The sequence below is a fragment of the Protopterus annectens genome, chromosome 2.part1 (assembly GCF_019279795.1).
Source record: "Protopterus annectens isolate FY-2018-M chromosome 2.part1, PAN1.0, whole genome shotgun sequence".
Taxonomy (NCBI): Eukaryota; Metazoa; Chordata; order Ceratodontiformes; family Protopteridae; genus Protopterus; species Protopterus annectens.
In genome coordinates, this window is record NC_056729.1 from 426,282,999 (window position 1) to 426,307,935 (window position 24,937).

At 40.6% G+C, this 24,937-nt stretch overlaps 1 protein-coding gene across 1 annotated transcript in view; it reads right to left on the reverse strand.

Moving 5' to 3' along the window:
• Positions 1–24,937, reverse strand: part of SLC10A7 (solute carrier family 10 member 7) — a gene marked incomplete in the record, with an annotated part of 2,703,821 nt that overhangs the window by 2,417,230 nt on the left and 261,654 nt on the right. Inside the window, 1 exon segment of the mRNA XM_044062239.1 lies at positions 18,158–18,240. Within this exon segment, the coding sequence (XP_043918174.1) occupies positions 18,158–18,240 (83 nt within the window).

Genomic DNA, 24,937 nt, shown 5'->3' on the forward strand with positions numbered 1-24,937 from the left:
ATATCTACCAGAATATACTTCCTTCTTATAAATACTAGTGTGAATAGAACCATCTACAAGTCTTAGTCTAACATCCAAAAATACAATCATGTTATCCGAGACATCCATCTTAAATTTCAAGAATTCAGTTGTTCCATTTAAATATTGTATAAATTCATCAAGTTGAGTTAGGGATCCATTCCATATCATAAAACAGTCATCCACAAAACGCTGATAAAAGCTAACAAACTTAATGAAGGGATTCCTATCACTACAAACATATGTCCTCTCCCATTGATGCAGGACCAGGTTAGCATAGGTATTCGCCACTGAAGTACCCATAGCTACACCAGTAAGTTGTAAATATAATTGTTCATCAAACAAAATCAAATCATGAATATGCCTGTCTTTTCTACAAATGCTCCTATCTATGAACAAATGATTGATAGAGTACGCGCCTTAGATGATCGTTTAGAAACAAGTAAGAAAAGGAAGCTAGTACGTGATATAAACGATTTTCACAAAGGTCATATCTTTTCTTGGCCAAAGACTGACTCTAATTCACAAACTAATGTAAATTCTAGTAACCGGAGAATACCTTTGGACACTTTGGATAATTTCAGTGAGGCGCTGCCAGCTAATTCATCTGAACAGGAACCGGCATTATCTACTATGCTAATTGGTGAACATGAGGATACGCCTTCTGCGGTGATGTCAGCCGCGACTGTGGCTAACACACGCTCGCATGTGGAGGAGAAGGACATACAAGATGGGGAATCTGGAGCGCGTTCACTTAAAAGAACTCAACAACTCACTTTAAATTTCTTGCAAAAGCATTTTCAATTGAATCAGCCTGAGGCGGTTTATGAGCGAACTACACCAAAAAGGAAGATGGTAATTAACAAAGTGGTAACTCCAGCCAAACGGAAAAATGATAGCCCTTTAGGACAGGGCAAGCAGAGCCGAAGGTAGTTGAAGGTATTTTAAATTTATCTACCTTTGCTCTGGAAGCGGCTCATTATTCCCTGTTAAAGAAAGGCCTTAACTATATACCTATGGTTAGTGATGATCTAGTCAGTGCACTTACTGATCTTAAACAGTTTGTAAGAAATGTCAATTTAAAAGTTTTATTTGGCAATTCATGTACTATAGAAAATTGTTGTAAACGACGCAGTACCTTTGTACCTACTAGCATACCCGTAATGACTGCTTTCCATGATATTTGTGAAATGGAGTTGAGAAAGATGTATTCTGACTGCCTGATATTAAGACGTTTTAATTTATCTTATGAAGAGCATATGGCTTTAAAATCACTGCAATGTAATAATAATATAACCATTAAACAAGCCGACAAAGGGGGTGTGGTGGTCCTTATGGACAGACCAAAATATGTATGCTCTATTTTAACCATACTTAATGACGCTAAGGCATTTAAATGTATTTTGCCTACTGATGTGAAGAAGTGTATTAGTTATATTCATATGGTTATTTATGATTTACAGATTAATGGTGACATTGACTTGGATTTATTTCACTTTTTTACTGTACCTTGTCCGGTAATTCCATGCCTATATGGCCTTCCTAAAATTCATAAATCTATGATAGATCCCCCAATGAGACCTATTGTGTCTGGAGGAGGGTGGCTTACTGAGCCAGTCTCCATTTACTTACAGAAACAGTTACAACCCTACTTATTGAAATGTGAAAATGTTTTAAAAGATACTACTGATTTTTTTATTGAAACTCCGACAATGGTCTAATAATCTAAGTAATGGTAAATTGATACAGGGTGAAGTCTTTTTTGTTACTCTAAATATTGTTTCCCTGTTTACTGTAATACCAAATGAATATGGGGTTGAATCCATTACAGAGTTTCTGACTTCACAAACATGTCTACTAGCACATAAAGTTGAAAATATTTGCTCCCTTTTGGACTTGGTCTTAACTAATAATATTTTTTTGTTTGATGAACAATTATATTTACAACTTACTGGTGTAGCTATGGGTACTTCAGTGGCGAATACCTATGCTAACCTGGTCCTGCATCAATGGGAGAGGACATATGTTTGTAGTGATAGGAATCCCTTCATTAAGTTTGTTAGCTTTTATCAGCGTTTTGTGGATGACTGTTTTATGATATGGAATGGATCCCTAACTCAACTTGATGAATTTATACAATATTTAAATGGAACAACTGAATTCTTGAAATTTAAGATGGATGTCTCGGATAACATGATTGTATTTTTGGATGTTAGACTAAGACTTGTAGATGGTTCTATTCACACTAGTATTTATAAGAAGGAAGTATATTCTGGTAGATATTTACATTCTGCCAGTATGCATGCTCCACATGTGTTCAAAGGCGTAGTGATTTCTCAATTTAACAGAGTCAGTAGGTTGAATACTGATGATACTAATTTCAGTATTCAATTGAATGAAATGTTTAATGAATTTTTACTTAGTGGCTACGATGAAAAGTTGTTATCTGACTTGAAAACTAAAGTAATAGCTGACAGAAAAACTACATTAAAACCAATCTATTTAGATGGAAATATTGAAACTGGCAATAATGTACAACAAAAGGTAGTGACCAGATATATTACTTCCTTTAATGTTAAGACACATTTAGTTAGACAAATCATACAGAAAAATTGGACAATTCTGATGGCATCCACGGATGTTAAGAATGTTTTGGATGAAAGACCTTATTTCTCTTATAGAAATATGAAAACGTTAAAACAGAGACTGTGTTATAAAGATTTCCACTCTTTTAAGTCCTATTGCTGTTAAACCAGGCACTTATAGGTGCATGAATTGTACTTGCTGTGTGGATATTTTTGGTGCAGGCAGTCACCAGTTTAGACATCCTATAACTGACAAATTATATTGTTTTGATTTATTAGCAACTTGTGTTACAACTTCTGTGGTTTATATGGCTACTTGCGTCAAGTGTCCCTCATTTTATGTAGGGAAAATAACTAGAAAATTAAAAGATAGAATTATTGAACATAAGTCAGAAATTAGAAGATCTATTGATACAAATGCATTATATAAGCATATAGCTGAACATGGGATGGAACATAGGTTTCAGTTTAGGGTTATTCATACTGTACGGTTGACTCCTAGAGGTGGGGACATCAATAACATACTTGAAACTAAAGAGTATGAATGGATGCTTAGGTTGGCTTCAGACCACCCCCCAGGTTTGAATGATGTGGTTACATTAAAACCTGTTCTCATTAAGTTATAATGTACTAAACTGCGTTGAATATTTTATTAATTTTATGTATTTTTATACTATTTTACTTTATTATATTATGTATAAAAAATGTTATTTGAAAAAATATATCTTTTTTTAAGTTTTTGTCATATGACCATTGGACTGCTGGTCATCTGATTTTGACCTGTATATAAACCAGTTGTGGTTTGTAGTTGTATGTTATGCACTGAAGAAGGGTTCTTACCTGAAAGCTTTGCTGTTGTGTCAAAGTGGTTTTTTCAATAAGTTCTTTTTGTTTTTTGTATATCTATTTACAGCTTGTTGCATTCAGGGGATAAGCCAGGCTGCAAGGTTTAGGGTTTGCAGCTGTAGATGCAAAATCTGCCCCTCCTGCTGAGACAGCAGGGAAGGTGTCTGATGTAGGTGCCAGGGTGGCACTGTTATCACACTGCACAGGAGTGGGTACCAGTGCTGGCATGGCTAGTCTGGTGCAATAAGGATTGCCCTTGGCCTGTCCTGTTTGATCTTGAGTAGTACTTCTGAGTGGAGGGGCAGAGGAGGAAAGGCATAAACTGAGAGGTTTTCCCATGTAAAAGATAGGGCATGCACCTTCCAGGCTCTGCTGTGAGGGTTCCTGGTGCAAAATTTGCTCAAGTGGTGGTTTTGCGGGGAGGCAAGTTCCCCACCTCTGGATTAGAAGTTTGAATAAGTTAGGTTCCAGTTCCCACTCATGAGGGTCCAGTAGATTTCTGCTTAAGTCGTCTGCCAGTAAATTTTGCTTGCCTGGCAGGAATTCAGCTTGTAGGTGCACTTGGTTGCTCAAGACTGTGTTCCACAGGGCCATGGCTAACATGCAGAGTGGGTAAGAATGAGTTCCCCCTGCTTATGTACCACATAACTGTGGTGTTGTCTGTCTTTATCAGGAGCTGTCCTGGAAGGATAAGGTATTTGAGGGCTGTCAGAGCATTCTGTATAGCTAGCATCTCTTTTTAATTGATATGCAGGGGAATTTGTTCTGGGCTCCATTTGCCTTGAATGCATTTGCCTGGCATGTGAGCCCCCCATGCATAGTCTGATGATGAAATGAAGTCCTTGTTCTGGTTGCATGCCTCTGCCCACCAAAGGAACTCTGCCCTTAGACAAGGTATGACAGGAATCACTGTGTCCAGGTCCGGAGAATGTTGATACTAGAGACTTTTTAAGTACCATTGAAGTTTCCTCATATGCAGTCTTGCATATGGAATTAGCAGAATGCATGAAGCCATGAACCCTAGGGCTTGCAGTATTTTCCTTGCAAATAGCTGGGTTTTGGTGGCCATTAGTTTGAAGTAGTTTGTCAAATGGACCTGCTTTTCTGGAGTGAGGAATGCCATCTGGGAAGTTGTGTTCAAGTTTGCTCCCAGGAATACAATTTGTTGGCTGGGCACCAGTTGTGATTTCTTTTCGATGATGGTGTATCCCAGTGAAGTTAGAAGTCTTTTTACAAATGCCAGGTGCTGAAGTAGCAATTCCTGACTGTCTGCCTAAATCAGGCAATTGTCCAAGTATGGGTACACTTGAATATTTCTCTGCCTGCAGTATGCAATGGCTGGAGCCAGGCACTTTGTGAATACTATGGGTGCCGTAGATAAGCCAAAGGGAAGTGCAGAGAACTGATAGTGCATAGAGCCTGCCCTGAAACGTAGATATGGACATCCAGTTATTTGCATGAAGGGCGAGTTTTCCTCCTAGGGGTGCAAGTACTTCGGCATGGCTGGGAAGGATAATTGGAAAATCATTGTGAACTTTTTCCATAAGGGTGTGGCTTACCACTTCCTGTTTCTGAGGTGGGAACATTCCATATTTTAGATATCTGCATACCCTGAAACTGTAGTCTTTGTGGTCTGTTTCCCCTGGGTTTGGACTGAGAAGGCCTGGGAGGGACTGTAAAGGACCAGTTTTTTGAAGGCCAGTGCCTACTGAATCTAGGTGGCTGCACTTGTAAGAAATATTTGACAGTTTGCATAGATTTAGCTTTTTCTTCCATCTTTTTAAGAACTTCTTCTTTTGTGCCAAACAAACGATCCTGATTTAATGGAGCATCTAGTAATTTTGCTTTGACATGGTCTGGCAAGACTTATTCCTTCAGCCAAATATGCCTTCTCAGTACAGACCCAGTGACAGCAGCCCTGCAAGATGCTTCTAAGGCATCAAACCCACACTGCAAAGTATGTTTACTAACTTGGTTTGCAGAATGCATTTAGTCTTGTAAATCTTTATTTTCTGTACAATCTGGAAGTAACATCATTTTTTGTTTAGTTCCATAATATGTTGCTGGTACTTCAACATATGAAACTGGCAATTCAAAGCCCTGATGGCAAGAGTTGCAGAGGTATATACCTTCTTACTCCAGCTATCTAAAGCTCTAGAATCCCTTTGGCTGTAGTAGCCTTAATGCCTTTAGGTGCCTGGTAAACGGTCTCTGGATCCGCAGTAGGATTATTAAAGAGAAAGTTGTGAGAGTCGGGTACTCTGTAGTACCTCTCAGGTTTTCTAGGAGCTGGTGGTGAAGTGTCAGGAGTAAGACTGGATTCCATGAAGACATCCTCTACAATATCCAGGACAGGGGGTATAGCTAGAGGCCTGTGTGAGGCAAACCTAAAAATTCCCTAAGTCTCTTTTTGGACTGAGGATAGTCCTGGCATTCCCAGCAGAAATGCTCTCTTAAGGTATGCAAGGTTTCACCAAAAGAAAAATCCTCTGGTGGGGAGGCAGAGGGAATGGATTCCTCTGCATCTGAATCCTCATAGATAGATAAGGGTATGTCCTGGTAATCAAAAGGATCAGAGTCATCAGACTCCTGGTCTGTAGAATCAGAAAGAAATTAAATTCTTTGTCTTTTAGTAGGGGAAGGCTGGCTTCCCCTAATTAGAGTCATATGGTCTTCAGCCATTCTAAGCATTTGTTTTTGTGGCATGGAAGCTTGAGCATGCAGTTTGGACGTCTGTTTTCTAGGTGTAGTGAGATCTCTGTGCCTGAGAAACTCTGTAATTTTAGTTAAAAATGAAGTTGTCGGTTTAATACGAATATCGGTAGGTCGCAATAAACCCTCAGATGCTGGTGCTTGCACAGCGGCTCTGGACCCATCCAAGGTAGAGACATTCGCAGGTTCCATAGTTGAAGAAGCATCTCGTGGCATACTTGACTTCGAATGGGTCTCAGTAGAGGCCTGCGAATCTGTAGAAATGGGTATCAGGGGCTGCAAAAGTGCCTCACTGAGTACCAGCGGACTGGCGACTAGCTTAACGGAAATGTCATCGGCAGTTTTGGACCTATGCTGTCTGTCTCTGTCTTTATCCTTGTGTTTTTTCGGAAGATCGGTAGTCGGATGGCTTATCGAATGCCATTTCAGAATACAGAGAATGACAGCAAAAGAATTTAGTGACAAAGATAGCCCGACAACGAATGGTTCCAGCATTAAACAAGTCACAAAACCGACACGAGGGACGTTGTGGTCTGGGCCTAAACAGGTGATGCAGTAAGAATGAAAATCTCTGTGAGGTATTTACTTTCCACAGGCAAGATAATGGTTAACTTTTTCTGACATCGGTTAGAGCAAGAAAAAAGGATCTCCAACGGGGTACTTACCTTTGAAGACTTCAGGTTTGAAACTCGAAAAACGAAAATTTCAGAAAGCGGCCAACTGACACTTGCGAACTGCTTCTGCTTCGGACTCCTTCACGGCAAGAAAGACTGATGTAATAGTGTCGGCTGCATGTTTTATACCCCTGATGTCATGGAAGAGGCGATAGCATCCGACGCAGAAATCTCAAGACTCTGGTATTCGGGCCGAATGAGGGCTACCTGCAGGCAGATAACTCAAGTGTGATGACTGCAACAGTGAAACACGAAGAACATCAGAAACATCACCAAAAACAGAAGAAGTAGACACATTTTGGAAAAATATCTACGAAGACCCTGTGGAACACAGCAAAGATGCTGAGTGGCTAGAACAAGTAAAAGAAGCAGTAATAAGTTCAAATGTACAACATATGAAATGGAGTGAAGTAACGGCCAATGAAATTGAAACAAAATTAAAACTTACAAGAGGAAAATCCCAAGCCCAGATTCAGTACCTAACTTCTGGATGAAAGTATTAACATCTTTCCACAAAAATTTAGTCCTGAATAAGAACTATTTATACAAGCTTCCGAAACAGACACCAACCTGGTTATCAGGAAAAACAATACTCCCCCTCAAAAGTGAACCTACAAACTATCCTAAAAACAATACACCAATAACTTGCCTTCTGATGATCTATAAACTATATACTGGAGTTGATATTGATAAGAGCTTATAGTCATTTAGAAAAAAAATTCAATCAAGGCAATAGAACAAGAGTATCAAAAGACAGTAATATGGAACAAGGGTCATTTACTGTACATAAAGTCACAATGCAGAACTGTAAAAAGGGGAAGAATCTAAGTATGACATGGACAGACTACATACAAAAAAGGATTTGACAACATCCCACATTCCTGGATAAAGGAGTGCTTACAAATGCATAAGATACACCTGACATAAGACTGATTGATTACATTACAGTGAAGGTAAAAAACACGAAAGAAAGCAGGAAGCCAGGAGTAGGTCCACCACTGCTTTATTAAATCAAACAACCATAAGCGCTTTCGTCAAGTTCATTACAAGACTTCATCAGATAAAAAATTAACTGAAAAGCCAAGTTTAAAAATCCTTCCCATATCACGTGATCCATCCCCAAGTTGATTAACTAATTGATTAAAATCAACAGTAATTGTGCTGATACATTACAGTGAACATGAAACAGTGGCAAACTACTCTTTGACTAAGCCATGACAAAGGACAATTTATTATCCCATGGATAAAACTCAAAGGGGGATATTCCAGGGTGACTCTCTGTCACTGCTGTTCTGTCTTGCTATTAACCCATTAAACTGTCTACTTAACAGATTAGGTTATGATTACAATTTGGCTCCCAGAAAACAACAGTATAATGACTTCTCATCTTTTTGTGGATGATTTAAAACTGTATAGTTCATCAGATGAGGAACTGAAAGCACAACTGCAAGTGGTCAGATTTTCTCAGATGATACAAGAATGTCATTTAGTCTTAATAAATGTGAAAAAGCAGCATTTAAAGCAGGAAAGCTGCAACACCAAGAAAATATCAGTCTGGGACATGACTATGATAGAAAGGAACTTGAGCAGGAGGGAGTATATAAGTATTTGGGAATTGATGAAAGATAGACAATAAAACATGAACAAATGCGAATAAAATTTATAAGACTGAAATTAATACTGAAAACAGCCCTGACATCTAGGAACAAAGTCCAAGCCATAAACCAGTTTGCTCTTCCTGTTCTAACTTGCAGTTTTGGGGTGATTGACTGGTCCCAGAAGGTACTGGATCAGGTGAACGGGAAAATGCTTCATGCTTATTAAATGATTTATAAAAAAAAAAAATCTGTGTATACCAAGATTATATAGTCCCCTTCTGAAGGAGGTATGGGCCTCCCCAAAACTGATTACATGTATAGATCTGCAATCACAGAACTGCATACATATCTGCTGAACCCACAAGCTCCAAACATAGTTAAAGTTTTAAGACATGAGCAGAACGAGCCTAAGATGACTTCCTGCTTAGTTTAGCAGAAGTGTGGGAATGGAAATCAAGCCAGAAGTACAGAAAAATCAGACAGCAACTGAATGTGCCATAAAACAATATAAGGTGAAGGATCATATCAGAAGGCAAGAAATGTGGAAAAGGCATAGATATAGTTTCAAGTACAGAAAACTCCTAACAACCTTATGTCAATCGGGATGTGATGCAGGAATGATTAAGGTTAGGCGAATTTAAACCAAAAAAGAAAGTTTATTGGATTCCCAGGACAGCGACTACGTACACACTGGTTTGCAAAGTCCATTGAACATGTCAGAGGAACAGACAAATGCAGGTTTTGTAAAACAGAATTGAAACAGTTGCACATCTTGTTTGCTAGGTGTGATACACTAACGGCAGAGAGCCTGTATACTGAAAGGCATAATAATGTGGCACGACTGTTGTAGTGGGAATTATGCAAACATTACAATATTGAAGTAGCTGAGAAGCCACAATAGAGAATGATGAAGTTTAAATCACATGGGATCACCTATTACCAACAGTTCAAAAAAATAGATGCAAGAAAACCAGATATAGTAGTCCATGAAAAGTAGACAAAAGTAGTATTGATCATCGAAATTGCTACACACAGTAATTATAGTGTCTTATGTACAGAGATACAAAGTCATAAAATACCAGGATTTGAAGGTGGAAATGAGGGCAGTGTGGAAGAAGGTATACCCAGGCAGTTCCAATAGTATTAGGAGAAATGGGTCTCTAAATATGACTGTTAATTCTTAATTCTTTTTCCAAATATGCTATCAAATACATGCAACTCGGTACGAGTTGCAGAAGGAGTCAGTTCTATGCACACTGCGGATGCTGCAAAAAGTACTTTTGGCTAACAATGACTGAAACAATACTAATTTCATGAACTTTTGTCATATTTTGACTTAGGAATGGGGTTCTTTTCTTTCATGGTATTAGAAACCGAAAGAAATTAAACAGTGTAGGAGAGAACCAAGACGAACCCCACTAAAAAGAAATCCTGGTGATATTTAAGATACCAGACATAGAATCTCTTCCACTTGGACATGTATGATTTTCTGTTATTGGGCTTCCTGGCCTCTGGCAGGACCCTAAGTACCTCCTCAGAAATTTGGTATCAGTACAGCATCAAAACCCTATCACTCAATGTGTCAGTTGAAGAACAGCCAAGTGAATGTCGAGGAAAGATTCTCGGTCCTGTGTGAGAAGGTCCATGTGGTGAAGTAACTTGTGATGATAGCTCCTAACCAGATGGAATAACAGGGGGAACCAGTGCTGTCTGGGCCAAAACAATGTCAACAAAAAGATTTTGAGTGTCCTTCTTGGTCTTGTGAACAAGAGGAAGGGGAGGAAAGGCATAAAGGAACGTTCCTTTCCAAGAGAAAAAACATGGCATCCACCTTCCAAGCCAAAGGACTTGGGACATTGAAACAGAAACAAGGGAACTGCCTCTTCAGACAGGAGGCAAACAGATCCACTTGAGGAATACCCCACCAATGAACTATGTCCAGAAACATGTCTGTGAATCATCCATTTGAGAGGCTGTGTCCTGGACCTGCTGGAAAATCTGTCACAAAACTGCACTCTGAAATTATGGAGACTGCCTGTAGGGTTAACCCCAGACTGATGGCTATTTTCCAGGTTTGAAGAGCTAGTCTACAAAGAATGCAAGACCTCATGCGCCCTTTACTTGTTGAGGTACCACATGACTGCGGTGTTGTCTGTAAAAATCTGCAAGGGACCTGGCACCCAGAGTGAGTGGAAAACTGGAAGAGCCAGAATGAGAGCCCTCATTTCCTTGATGCTGGTGTGATCTGTTCTCTGTTGAGGGAACCAAAGCCCTGAATCTTCAGAGTGCCTGAAACAGATCTCCACCTCAGCTCTGGCATGTCAAGAATTCCTTGGATGGCAGAGTAGGTTGGAAGGGAACACCAAGATTGAGAAATACCTGCTGAATCAACCAATGAAGTTCCAGTTTGAGATAAGGGAACAAAGGAACCACATAGTCTAGTGGGTGGCAGTGTTGAAGACACACTGATCTGAGATACCACTGGAAATTTATCATACCAAGCCTGGCCCAGGAAAGCATGGGAATGGAAGAAGCCATGAACCCCAGAGCCCTAAGAAACTACCTGCCCAGAAGACAAGACAAGGGAAGCAGGGGAAAAAAAGTATTCATATGAGATGGAACCTTGGTGTCAGGAAGAGAAGCTAGCATTGGAACAGTTTAGATCTGCAGCCTACAAATATGTGGTCCTGAAATGAAGTCAACATTGACTTCTGGAAACTGACCATGAAACCCAAGCTGTGCTAAAGAAGCTGGGTGAAATGAAGATCCTGCACTGGCTTGTCTTAGAATGGGACCTGAAGCAAGAGGTCATCCAGACAGATAAAAGTCTGAATGCCGTAAAACCTACAAAAGGTGACAACGGGAGCTAAATATTTGGTGAACACTCTTGGGGCCAATGAGAGCCCAAAGGGCAAACCAGCGAACTGACAATGTATGGAAAAAACAGAGAAATGTGAAAACTTCCTGAAGAGAGTACGGGAATGTGAAGATAGGTGTTCTTTATGTCCAGGGAAACTAGACAGGCCTAGGGAAGAAACAGGGGAAATAGAGTCAGAAGAGAAAACATTCAAAAGGATGGCACTATGGGAAAAATGTGCAGAAAAGAAAGATCCATGACAGGTCACCAAGACTCCTCTTTCCTGGGCACCAGAAACATCCTGGAATAAAACCTTAAACCCCTCTTGGTGTGAGAAACCAGCTGAATGATGCCCTGAGTCTAACAGACCCTGCAATACTCCTGGAAAATGGGGGAGCTGTTCTGCAGGATGCTGGGAGACAGAAGAGGAGGGAAGGGTTTTCAAGGCCATAAAGTAACCCTGCTTGATAATGGAGGGAACCCAAGAGTCTGTTGTGATTTTTTTGCCAAACTGGGAGAGACAAAGAAAGCCTGAGGAACAAAGAAACCTGGCCAAAAGGAAGGGAAGGGAAGGCAGAAAGTCAGATGGCTGTAGAGTTGTCAGAAAAGGACTGCTTTTGGGGTTTTGGTGTCTGAATAGATGTATCTGAAAAGAATATCCCTAGGAGCCCTCTTACCCTTGGAAGACTGTTTAGGCAGCATATGCAAAAAGTTCCTTTGAAACTTGGGAATGGGAAAAACAGATGTGCTTCAAATCTTTGAATCTTGTGAATGGGAAAAACAGATGTGCTTCAAATCTTTCATGACCTTACCCTGATCCTGCAAGGTCTTAATGAGCTGTGCCACAGCAGTACCAAACAAGTTTTGGTTATCCACAGAAGCACCCAGAAGTTTTGCCTTAACATCATCTGGCAAGGCTTAAAGGTGAAGCCAGGAACAGCACCTCATCACAGCACCAGAGACAGCAGTCCTAGAGGAGAAATCTGCTGCATTTATACACTGACGGGCAACCTGAAAAGTGGAACCCAACAAAGAACGGATTGAAGCTTTACCCTCAGAGTCAGGCATATCAGATACAATCTTCCTAATCTGGGAGAGAAGAAACAAAATGAATCTTATTACATGGGTCTGGTAATTTATAGTCCTAAAGGCTAAGGTAGCAGAAGTGTATAGTTTCTTAACAATCTTCTCTGCAGCTCAACTGTCCTTGTCTGAGGGAAGGAGATTAGAAGAGGGAAGTAGCCAAAAGGCTTATCAATGGACACAGAAATCACTGCTGGATCAGAGGAAGGGCACTTGTAGAAGAACCTGCAGGCATCAGATACCTTATAGAACCTGTCAGGCTTTTTACGGGCTGATGGGTGGGAGTCTGGTGCTAGGGAAGCAGCAAAGTAGGCATCCAACAAGGCAGCTAGCACAGAAGGGACAACACAAGGTTTAGGAGAATCCATTTGTAATACCTACTCATAATACCTTTTCCAGACATCGAATACCTGGGAACAACCGCAATTAAAATGTTCCATCATATGCAGAACCAAATCACCAAAAGGGAATCGGGACTAACAGATTCCTCTCCCTCCAACCCATAGTCTAAAAGAAAAGGTAACTGAGAAGAGTAAGTTAAAGAGTCAGCATCAGAGTCAGAACCCTTGTCAGAGGACACAGGATCCCTTGCCCTTTTGGGAGCAGTGGATTAAGGGAGAGCAAGAACCAAAAAAAACCCTGAAAAGGCTTCAATGCCATCAAGGCATTGAACAAGCCTTGTGTGAAGTCCTGCCATTCCCTGTGTGGATCCCTGGCAGCAGACACCACATGTTTAGTTTTCTGCCTTTTCTCCAATGGGATGCCAGCTCTTACAAAATGCAATGGTTTGGACCCCTACCTGGATTTGATCAAGGCACCTGGCACCTCTTCTCTAACAAAGATCTGAGGAATCCCTTTAGGCCCCTCAGAGATAATCAACTGTGATTATCTCTGAGGAGGATAATTAGCTGTGATTCTGCCTCAACATTCACAGTGGACATTTGCAAAGCCTCCAAGGACATGCAATAAGCAGATTCCTTGCCAGCCTCCAAGAAGATTGTGACAGAAGAAACTGAAGGTAATACTGGACTGCCCTCCAAATTCTCAAGTACCTTAAGAGAGGTGTCTAGTGGAGGCTGCAGAGCAGCAGACTTGGGAATAGATTTCTTTGCCTTGTTCTTGAGCAGCGTCTGAACCTAGGGCCAAAAAGATTCTGACATGGTACCTTCGGCCAACAGCTTGAGATACTGATTCTCAAGATAAATGGAAATGGAAGAAAAAACACTACATAAAGTCTTGGGTACAAACGCCTGACAGATGAAACAGTGAGTGTGGTCATGAGAAGCATCTAAACAGAACAAGCACCTACCATGGCAGTGCTTATTGCGAATCTGCCTCTCATACTGACATTTCCCTTTCTTGGATGGCATGTAGCCCACTGAAAAATATTAGGAAAAGAAGCCCCAACAGGGTACAACTAGCAAAGTGAAGGACATTCAGATTGACATATGACAATGGCATTCAGACTGGTGACAACAAAGTTCTGGATTGAGAGCATACGCAAATCATCTTTATGCCCTACGCTTACACAGGGAACATATGACATATCTGACATATGACACTCCTAGGTAATAAAGGCTTTGGTATGCTGGTTGGACATTGGGCCATCCTTGGCAGGAGATTCCAGAGGTAAAAATACTGCAACACTGATATGAAAGGACATCTAGTGTTACCATGAAACTCTAAGGAGGAATGAGAGGAAAGAGTATGAAGGGTTAGCATTTTGAATTTTGGTGTCTTCATAAACAGAGTGGGAAGAAAAGATCTAGAACTAGTCTCCATGAAAGCTCTTTCTTTGGAACCAAAAACATTCTGAATAGAAGCCTTTGCCCCTTTGATGTAAAGTCACTGGTTCTATGACTCCAGGTGGTGAAGAACATGTATCTGGCCACCTAGTTGGTGTGCCAACAGGAGCGTCTTTTTTTTCTTTTTTTGCTAGGGGGAGGTATGTAGATCTAACTGCAATAAACTGATCACTTATAGCTTATTACAGTGAAGTGGTTTCCCTTTTTTTTTTGCTGCTCTTCACTTACAGAGCTGAGGGGATGGGGTCCTGGTTCATAGCACCATCCCAGGCCAGTAATTGAACCAGCTATGCTCCTGATCAGAAGTATCATTGAATTTTTCTAATGTGAGGTCTGGCCAAAGGAATCATGATACCTACAGAGGCCATGAAACCCAGAACCTAAGAAATTTCATGGCAGATATCAGACACCGACTGGACAATTCAAGAAACTTTCTTGGCAAAGTTCCACTTTGCCCAGCTGAAGAAAAGCCTTTTGTGGGATGGTATGTGAAAGACATCCTAGAAAAACTATTATGTGGGAAGGAATAGGAGAGGATTTCTACAAGTTCACTTGAAATCCCAGACTAAGGAGGAATTTCTTGACACACGTCAGACAATATATACAACTGGAAAAAGAGTGTGCAAATATAAGACAATTGCCCAAATATGGAAGGATATGAATGGCTTAAAGTCTGCAGTATACAACTGCTACAGCCAGACACTTTGTAAATAACTTTGGTTTAGTAGATAGACCAAAGGTTAAGGCAGATTACTGATAATGCAAGCCAAATGTAGAAAATCTTGATAAAACATCTGAATTCTTTGCAAAGTGGTATGTGATAAGTATCTTTAAAGTCTAGTGTTACCACTGAGAGCAGGGTAGGAACAGTAACAAGGTTTGTTGGGATAATATCTTAAACTTGAGGACCATGACACAGAAACAGAGAAAGAAGAAGTGCAGGACTGGTCTCCAAGTTCCGTCTTTCTTTGCCACCATAACAATCCTTGAATAAAAGCTTTACCTATCACAGCTGGGGGCTCTAAATCTATGACCCCAGAGACTACATGCACTCTAAAACTGGAGGAAACAGGGAAGTCTAGTTTACAGGATGAGGAGGAATCCTCTGAAAAAGGATGAAGGGACTCCCACTGCCAGCTGTACCTTTGCTGGACTACACTCAGAACCAGTTTGTCTGAGATAACCTGATAGCACTGGGGAAGATGAAGGTCTAGACTGAGGGACAGATTTAAGGAATTGCCATGGTGGCAGGGAGGGAAAGCCAGAATGGGCAAGTAGTCATTCTGACTTTTCGGACTGTCCTTGGCTATGGGAGACTTCCGCTTTCTCCTTTGTACCTCCTTGCCATTATGTTTTAAAATTCTGTTGGTTTCAACTTTTCTGAGACTATTTATTTTGCATCATGGAAAAGGGTCCTGAATTAGAAAGAAAGTTCTTACTAAACACAGAAAAGGAGGGCTGAAAAATTTGGGTAACCCCTTGAATCAATTTCTCTCTTTCGTCAAATCTTTGAAGGACCTCAATAAAAAAAGGGCCGAACAGAACATGTTTGTCAACTCTGGATACAGCATCACCAAAATCATAGGAGCACTCTAAGGAATGCTGATTTCTTCAGAAGCAGATACAGTTAAGGAAATCAACAAAGTTTTAACATCTGAAGAAGGAAGTTTAACAGTTATCTTATGCATGCTGTCAAAAAAAAAAAAAACAGTAAAATGTACAATTTGTAAATCTTGAATCTCTCTTTCTCCTTAAGTTTAACACTGCTAAACACCATAATTATTTAATTACCTGGGATATGAAAGAAAACTGTGTACTGGATTTTTTCTGGCGTTTCTCAGGTCCACTTGCAGTGAAAAGTGAAAAAAGACTTGAGAGTTAGACTTACAAATGGAACTCAAAAACAGACTTTCATCATTTAAAACAAGATTGGGCTTCTACCACGCACGAATATGACAAAGTACATATTTCCAAAAGTGGAATTTGTAATCCACAGAAAACAGCATCAGTAGACCAATAAAACAGATGGTGGCTCAGCCAGCACCATTGTACAGAGGGATAAAGCCCTAACTACAGCCCAGGCAACCTGGATTTGATTAACAGTTCAGGCATCTGATGCTCTAGCGAGGAGGGGAGTACAAGTGAAAGCATGGGAGAGGAATTGAAAAAAATCCCCTAGTGGAAGCAGTCAGCAGCAAGACTCACCCCCAGGATGTCTGTAGGTTTCGCACTAGACCCAGCCTTAGAAAAGAGATACGTCTAGGAGCTGTAGGAGAGGCTGGAAGAACCAGCAACGGGCAGGGGCACTGGAGTAAGCCGGAAAAATGAAGCAGGGGAACAAACACAAATAATAGATGATGCATGATTAAGTTTAATGCTGACACCCCATAATATGTGTACAATAAAAAACATATATAGTCAATATGACAAAAATGAAGATGTATTACATACAGTGAACATTCAACAAGAACTTTTACTGAACCAGCCAAAGAAGGTCATGTGACACGCTAATCACAGTAATGGTAATATTCTACTGCAGTGTAATTGTTTACACTTACACTTACATATGTGACAAAATCTACCATTAAACACATACTATTATGCAATACTAATTCAGTTTTTTTAGGGGGTGTTGCTTTATTATTAATCAGTTTGTCAAGTTGTGATTTTCTTTTTTTTTTTTTATCTTCCTTTGGAGGCAAGTAGCTGCTCATTGTTGATTTTTAGCAGTTTCCAGAAGGCTAGGGGAATCAGCTACTACCAATGTACAGAGAAGCAGAAAAGATATTTAATAATTAAAAAAGACAGCATTCACAATGTAAAGACAATATTAAAAATGTTCTTTGAAAGAACAAGAAAATCAACATTTTTAGAGACAAAGTAATGTATTTACGAAGAAGCTTACTGTTCATATATTATGCAGGGTACCGATTTTTTTCATATGAATTAGATTTCTCTCATACTTTGCTGGCATATCTGGCAATGTACACAGTGTTAATAGGGGTTTCCAACACTGTGACTGCTCAGTTTCTAAACCCTTGGATAGCAGTATGTGATTACATCAGTGCAGACTGTGTGCAGATTAAAACAGCACAGGTCACTTCATAAACTTAAGCAGGTACCAAATCTCCATTATCTAGTCAAAATTAGTAACTGATGCCAAAGCAACTAGCCCCCCCAAAGGCATCAAAACAGATTAAACTATTATTTATTTATATTATTTGCCATTTGTTAACTGGTTTGGTCTAGCTGGGCAGATGCCCTTTTTCAGCAGAGACCAAAGGAGAAAAGCTCCAGTACAGAAATACATTTTTTACAATCAATTAAATATTTAAGCATACAATCATGAGGAGATACATAAAGCAAAAACTGATTAATTTTATACAACATTTGAAGAGAAAGAAAAAAAGGGGAAATAAAAATGAACATAGATATAAATTGTTATGAGCCATACAGTCACACATTCATCATATACATTGTTTGAATGGGAAAATGTAAACCTAAGTATAAGAGTAGTGAGGCATACAGTGCCAGAAAGAAAGGTCCTGGCACAACGGAAAAGAAAAGGGGGCTATAGAATATAACAGGAAGGAGAAATAGGAAGTAGAAGTGTGAAGTGAAGATAGGAGTCTAGTAGGAGGGAAAAGTAAAAGAGCAGGGAAATAAAAATAAAATACAAGTAGGAATAGATATCTGTAAGAAAAAGGGGTAGAGAAAGAGGGGGAGGAGGGGGCAGACATTGAGAAGACACTGCTCGCTTCACTGCATCCATTACAATTGGTAAATGTCTGGTCTAACAAAGTAATGTCTGTCTATGAAAACTGGCAGCCACTAAACTAGAACACCAGGGCAAACATATATGATGAGACTGGTGAAATATCACTGACTGCCATACCGATGAATAAATCTTACCTGCATAAAGCAAAATTCAGCACAGACCTACATAACATATGCCTTCTAAGGTAAATATGTTTATTACCTCAGTCTTTAAGGACAGTCCACTGTTGAAGAAAATAGCAGAAACCGCAATATAGGTTATTGTAACTTCTGGCTTTAGAGGACCTGGTGAATGAAAAGAAAAAAATAATTAGTCAAGTAAAATATCTAGGTTTCAGAATCAATATTTATACCACGACAGTGATTAAGCTCCAAATAGAACAAGCCTACTTGTGCTTATCAAAACTTACTTTAATAAATGCCGCCTCCGTAATCTGAATTTTACTAATACTGCTGTCAAAGAAGCCCATGTGGATCATTAGTACATTCATGTAGTGATCGAAGATGACAATGTCAAATCACAAAAATACAATGATCCTACTATGTACAAAATAACACACAACAAAACAGGCCTTCTGCTCCATTTCAAATGGTATAGTCTGAGGCCACAACCATACTATACTTAGCAACATAACCTGTAGAAAAGTAAAGAAAAAAGGTGTCTGCTGCAGCCTCTCTTCCAACAAATTCCTGTTTTGAGTCCATATTTGTATGGTACTGGTGTATCCTTTTATCCATTTTGGAGTGCAGTACCAGGACCATGGGAATAAGGGCTGCACAACCACAATGTTTTTTCAAGCAGGAAGTCCCCACAGCAATACACCCCAAGCCATGCAGCCATATATTGGTCTTTCAGTCCCAAAAAGTAATTCAAGATGTAGACACCATACTGCTTCTTGAAGGAAGACACTCATGGGTTGTTATCAAATTCAAATGTGCTTAAGTTATGCCTTTTGATTTACAAAGAAGTAAACACAGCCGGATGAAAGAAGAACCTTCCATTTTTACTTCTGTAGTGGTACAGCCATAGAACCGTTGGGACACCATCACTTACTCAGCTAAAGTTAATCCACTGATGTAAGCAACTGAAGCACTGAATTGTACTCTTCACTTCCACCTGTAAGTTCTGCACTGATTTACTAAGACAGGCACTGGCATCCAATAATTACTGGAAAGAGTGAGCAATTGGACAGTGCAGCCAGAAACAAAGCAGTAAAAAAATGCAGATTTTTCAGCAAATACAGACTGTCTACTAAGAACTATTAACGTCATCTATTTTCTACCTAACAGATATTAAGTAAACAGTCTACTGCCACCATATTACTATTTAATTGTTTTAGATTATCTATGCATGTCCAGACTCCTGATTTACTTCCTCAGAAGTATTAGCATTCATTCACTCACCTATTTATTACACTTTGCTTACTGAAGTAGCAAAGTCCAAGTACACAACAGACCACAGTAGGGGGAAAAAGTTGCAGAAGATGAACATGTACAGGCATATCAAGAAAATACAACACAATGAGGCGTGGCCAAAATGGCTAACTGAGAGCCATAGGCGCCGGAAGCTGTTGAAGACTGGGGGGTGAGAGAGGCACTGAGTGATCTAAAAAGGGCAATTTTTTATAACTATTTACTACCACAACATAGGTTCACTTGGAGGACTTTTTAAGCTTAGCCAATTCCCTTTTGGTGCTTGATTCTTGAATTAACATTTTCTGATTGGTCTTACCTATCCCATGGCTGATAATTGTATATTAGCCCTAGTGAGAATAACAAATCATTCCATAGATAATTTGAGGGGACCAATATAAGGGATTCAACATTTAGGAACTGCCTCTATCCATTAGTGGCATGAGGGGCAATCCTGGAGTACATTTTCTATTGCCCATCCTTAAATCCAAGTTGCATTTGAATATGGACGGATGAGCTTTGTTTTATTTTTATGGATAGTTTGTTCTGGAACAGTGGTAGTCTCCGTGATATATATCCATCTCTCCACAACATTCAGGCCCATGAAAAATAGGTACAAATCTGTACGCTGGTTAACATAAAATTTGCATACATAATTACACAACCCACCCACTCCGATGGAATTGTGGGATACCAACTTTCAAACGCAAACTGAAGAACAGAACCAAAATATAGCACCAGAGTCCCCCTGCAGCCTTTCCAATGTCCCATTACCTGGCTATTTCACCCCATTTACCATAAGCACTAATGTGTGCATACTGCTTTACAACAATGATTATTTGGATTTTATTTTTTTTTACATTTTATAGCACAATGCACAAATACTAACAGATATCTGCTAAACAAAGCAATACTGTCTCACAATGAAAATAGACTTGGCATTAAAACTTCACTGCCCTTGAAACTCACATTCATTGAAACAGCATTAAAACCCACACCACATCCAAAGAAAATGCATCTGGCCAGTGGTGGATAAAGATTACCTTTGGGCTGTTTTCAAATCAGAGGCCCCTTGCGCACAAAACAAGAAACATACATGCATTGTTTGATATACCTTGCTGACTTTATTAAATTATATTCCTTGTATAATACAGCACACTTGTTAGACTTAAATTAGAGCACATTTTAAATTTATTATTTGAACATTTTTCCAGTAGGCAATGAAGCAAAATGCATGCACCAATAATGACAAAACTGCCCTATTCAGAACATTTCCATCATAACAGTCTATGTCTACACACAATATATATATAAATACAAATACAGAATCACAGTAGTGTAGGCAATAGATATGTTGCACAGCTTCTTGCACTTATTTTCAATTGGGGGGGGGGGGGCAAAAGGCCAAACACCAGGGACACATTTTAAACACTGCTTGTATAATTTTGGGAAGTTGCTTGCATAAAATGTTGTGTTACCACTGTACATTTCACTGCCAAGTCTTGGCCCCAGAACCCTATGCACTACAGTTAGAGCAACATACCACTAAGCTAAATCAACAGTTTCCTGAAAGACAGGAAGACAAACTTAAATGGCTATCATTTAGTGAATTCAATTCTCACTTATCACCATAGCTCTCAACCTCTTAGCACAAAAATACAGAACAAAGCCAATAATGGGGGAATACAGTCCCAAAATAGGGACACATTTCAAATATTGATCTTATAAACTTAGACATTGCTAGCATAAAAGGTTTTGTTTTACTACTCCTGAAAACCAGAGATTTAATGAGGAACAGAACAAAATTGTGAGGCATAAATTCACAAGTGATGGTGGCTAGGGACCTTCAACATCCCACTATCTGCATCACTTTACATCTGTAATAAATAAACCCTTTTACTGTGCCAGTTTTCATTCAACTCTCTCTTTTTACATCCTTTCCCATTTTGAAATAGTCACTTGGTCTCTCAAACCTTCTATTATAGGTTCATAGGTAGATACTAGGCTATCTGCCCTAGGGCATTTATAAGCCTAGCCAGAGTGTATTTGGCTTCCGCCTCCCTACCGTGCCTCTGTAAAGTAGGTCACAGAAGGTACCCTTTTAAGATTAGTTTACTATGCCTCTGTCTAGCAGGGACACAGAAGAGATCCCAGGGGTGAATTTGCGATTTCCCATCCTCACGTCCAGATTTCGCTTGAAGAGGGTCAGTGAGGGGCTATGTCTAACATGAATTGGGATTCTATTCCAGAGTGAGGGGAGGCTCTGGGAAATGAATATGTCCCTCCAGCATGTCCTATTTATTTTTGTGCTGAGGTTTAGGTCCCTGGAGCGTGTAGCTCTAAGGGACTTGGATTTTTTGAGGTGGAGCATGTCCATTAATTCTGGGCTTGACATGGCTTTGTACATCAGGCATAGATCGCCTCTGAGTAGGCGGTAAGCAACTGAGTAGAGCTGGAGTATCTTTAGTCGAGCTGCATAGAACATCTGTTTGTAGCCCATGATCCTCTTGGTGAGGTACTTTTGGGGTCTCTCCAGTTGCTGCAGGTGTCGGGTAAGGTACATCCCAAAAGGGGCATTGTATTCAATTATGGGCCTGATGAGTGATGAGTAGAGGGGCACAATGACCTCTCTTGATCTAGATGCGAACCCTTTCGTGATAAGGTGGGCTATATAGAAGGTCTTTCTAACCACTTTGGCAACGTGATTATCAAAGGAGAGATTACTATCTACGTTGGTCCCCAAATCTCTAATTACTTCTTCCGTACTTAATGGATTACCACCTATGTGGTAATTTGTAGGCACCTTGTTTTTCCCAAAGGGGATGACTATGCACTTTTTAGCATTTAGCTTGAGGCCGTGGCTCTGGCACCAAGCATCCGTCTCTGTGAGACCATTTTGGAGGATGCTTGTATCAGCTGGAGATTTGATTATGACCCCCAGTTTGCAGTCATCTGCAAACTTTGTCAGCCATAATCCCCCCGTGTTAGCCTGAACCTCAGAGAAGTATATACCGAACAAGAGAGGTCCCAGAACTGAGCCCTGTGGGATGCCACTTGTAACTGGTTTGGATTTGGACATGGCACCTGTGATTCTGACCATGTGGGTTCTATCTCTGAGCCAGTTTGCAACCCATCTTGTGATATAGGGGTTGATATTTAAGCTGGTAAGCTTATTTATGATGCCCAAGTGGGGTATTGTGTCAAAGGCTTTTGCGAAGTCCAGGTAGGCTGTGTGGACTACCTTTCCCTCATCTATGACTTTGGTAACTGTTTCAAAGAAATCAACTAGGTTTAAGAGGCAAGATCTGCCCTTAACAAAGCTGAATTGGGTAGGGTCCAGTGTCTGGAGGCTCCCAATGTCTTTGTTTATGAGTTCCATGATAATACGCTCCATAGCTTTACAGACCAGACTAATCAGGCTTATGGGGCAATAGTTCCCGGGGTTTGTTGTGGCACCACCTTTGTGGAGTGGGACCACTGTAGCTGTACGCCATTCTTTGGGTATATATCCTGCAGTAAGGCTAAGTTTGAACAGTGACTTAATGTGAGGGTTCAGTTTTTCTTGGAGCTCGTGTAAGACACAGCCTGGGGCACCGTTCGGTCCCATAGATGCTGTGTTTTTTGCTTTGGAGAGGGCAGCTTTCACCTGTGCATCTGTGATGTCAGGGAGGTTACATTCAGTTGGGATAGGCATTTGCTCCTTTGGGGGGGAAGTTTGCACTGAATCTGTCTGCCAGGATGTTGGCTATGTCTGTAAGTTCGGTATATTTTGTACTGTTATGCAACAATTCAGAGCATATCTGGGAGTTTCCACCCATGTTCCTGACATAACTAAAAAAGGCCTTGTGATTATCTTTAGTATCTAAGGCAATTTTTCTTTTGAAACTGGCCTTTGATGATTTTATGAGGGATCGAAGTTTCTTGCAATACTGATCAGAGATGCCTTCCCTTTTGGGGATTTTGCTCTGTCATGTAGTAGCTTCCTCCTTCTGTTGTATAGCTTATTTATGGCTGGGGTCCACCAGACCGGTCTCCTGTTTTTGGAGGAGTGAGTCTTGGTTTTATTTGGGATAGCATGATCCATGTATTCCTGCAGGTGCTCATAGAATGCATTTGTAAAGGATTCTGCGGATTGGGCTGTATTATCCTCTGGCCTGGGGGCTTTGAAGGATTCCATTCTCAGTCTTGAGAAGTGCAAAGTTGGCTTTTGAGAAATTCTTTACAGTGATTTCCTTGGCTGGGAGTGGGGACGGGATATGGATGTCCAGGGAAATTTGTTTATGGTCTCATCTTACCAATGAGGGGTTTACCTCTGGTGTGGAACATAGAGTCCCCATGTTGGTGATGACCAGGTCCAATATGTTGTTCCCTCTTGTGGGAGTGGTGACCAGTTGTTCCATCGCGTTAGAGTTTATAAATTCAAGGAACCGTTGGGCGAGGGTGTTTGGGCTTGAGTAGTTTTCCCAGTCAATGTTTGGGTAGTTGACGTCACCCAATAACATAGTGTTTGGAGAGACCTTCATATTCTCCAGTGTTCTCAGGAATGCCAAGTGGGGTTCCGGTAATAGGGAGGGTGTTCTGTAGCAGGCTACAAACTGAAAGGCAGTTTTGCTCGCTGTTAGTTGCACATGGATGGTTTCCGATGCTTCGTGCAGTGCCACTAACCTGGAGGTGTAGGTATCTTTGATGAATATAGATACTCCCCTCCTTTTGTGCTTCGGTCTGAGTTTTGGGGCTGAAATGCATGGTATGAGTTATAACCTGGTAGTGCTGGGGTGCTCTCAGGAGCCTTGAACCAGGTTTCTGTTACTGCACAGACATTGATTTTCTCCATACTGAGGAGAGCCTCGAGTGCATGCATCTTGAGGTTTAGACTTCTGGCATTGAGTAGCATTACCTTTAGTTTTTTTATCCTTGGGTTGTCTATGGAGGTGGGTTTGTCCTTTGAGCATTGCCTAAAAAAGGCACTATGGGGGTGGCAAGAGCCTTGGTCAGTATACGAAAGCCTAAGGGTGACAGGTGCAAGCCGTTCCTAGCGAAGCAACGTGGCTTGTCGAGCATGTCATCCCAGGCTGACAGACACTGGATCCCCTTTGAATGACACCAATACTTTAGCCAATTGTTGAAACTCATCATTTTGTCTTTATACTGTGGCATCATTCTTGGTGAGGGCAAGATGCTACTCAAGGTCAGGGTCATACCAGCCTGGGCTACATGGTCAGAGAGCTCCTCTATGTCTCTCTTCATGTAGCCCAGGGAGGTACGTCTCAGGTCATTCACACCAGCATGGACAATAACGGAGTCATACTTGTACTTGCTTTGGAGTGACCTGAGTGCTTGCGTTATGTGGCGGATCCTGGCACCCGACAGGCAGCTTACAGTGACCTTCTCCTTGTTCAGTCTGGTGAGTGGGACGTCAGTGTGCCGGACAATAAAGTCCCCTATAACAAGTGTATTTGGTGTGTTGTTTGGCCTTAAGGGCTGTGACTGTGAGGCACACTGATTTTGTGAGATATGTGATTCATGGGTATTGTTGAGGGGTGGCTGTTGCTTGGATATCTGCTTAGGA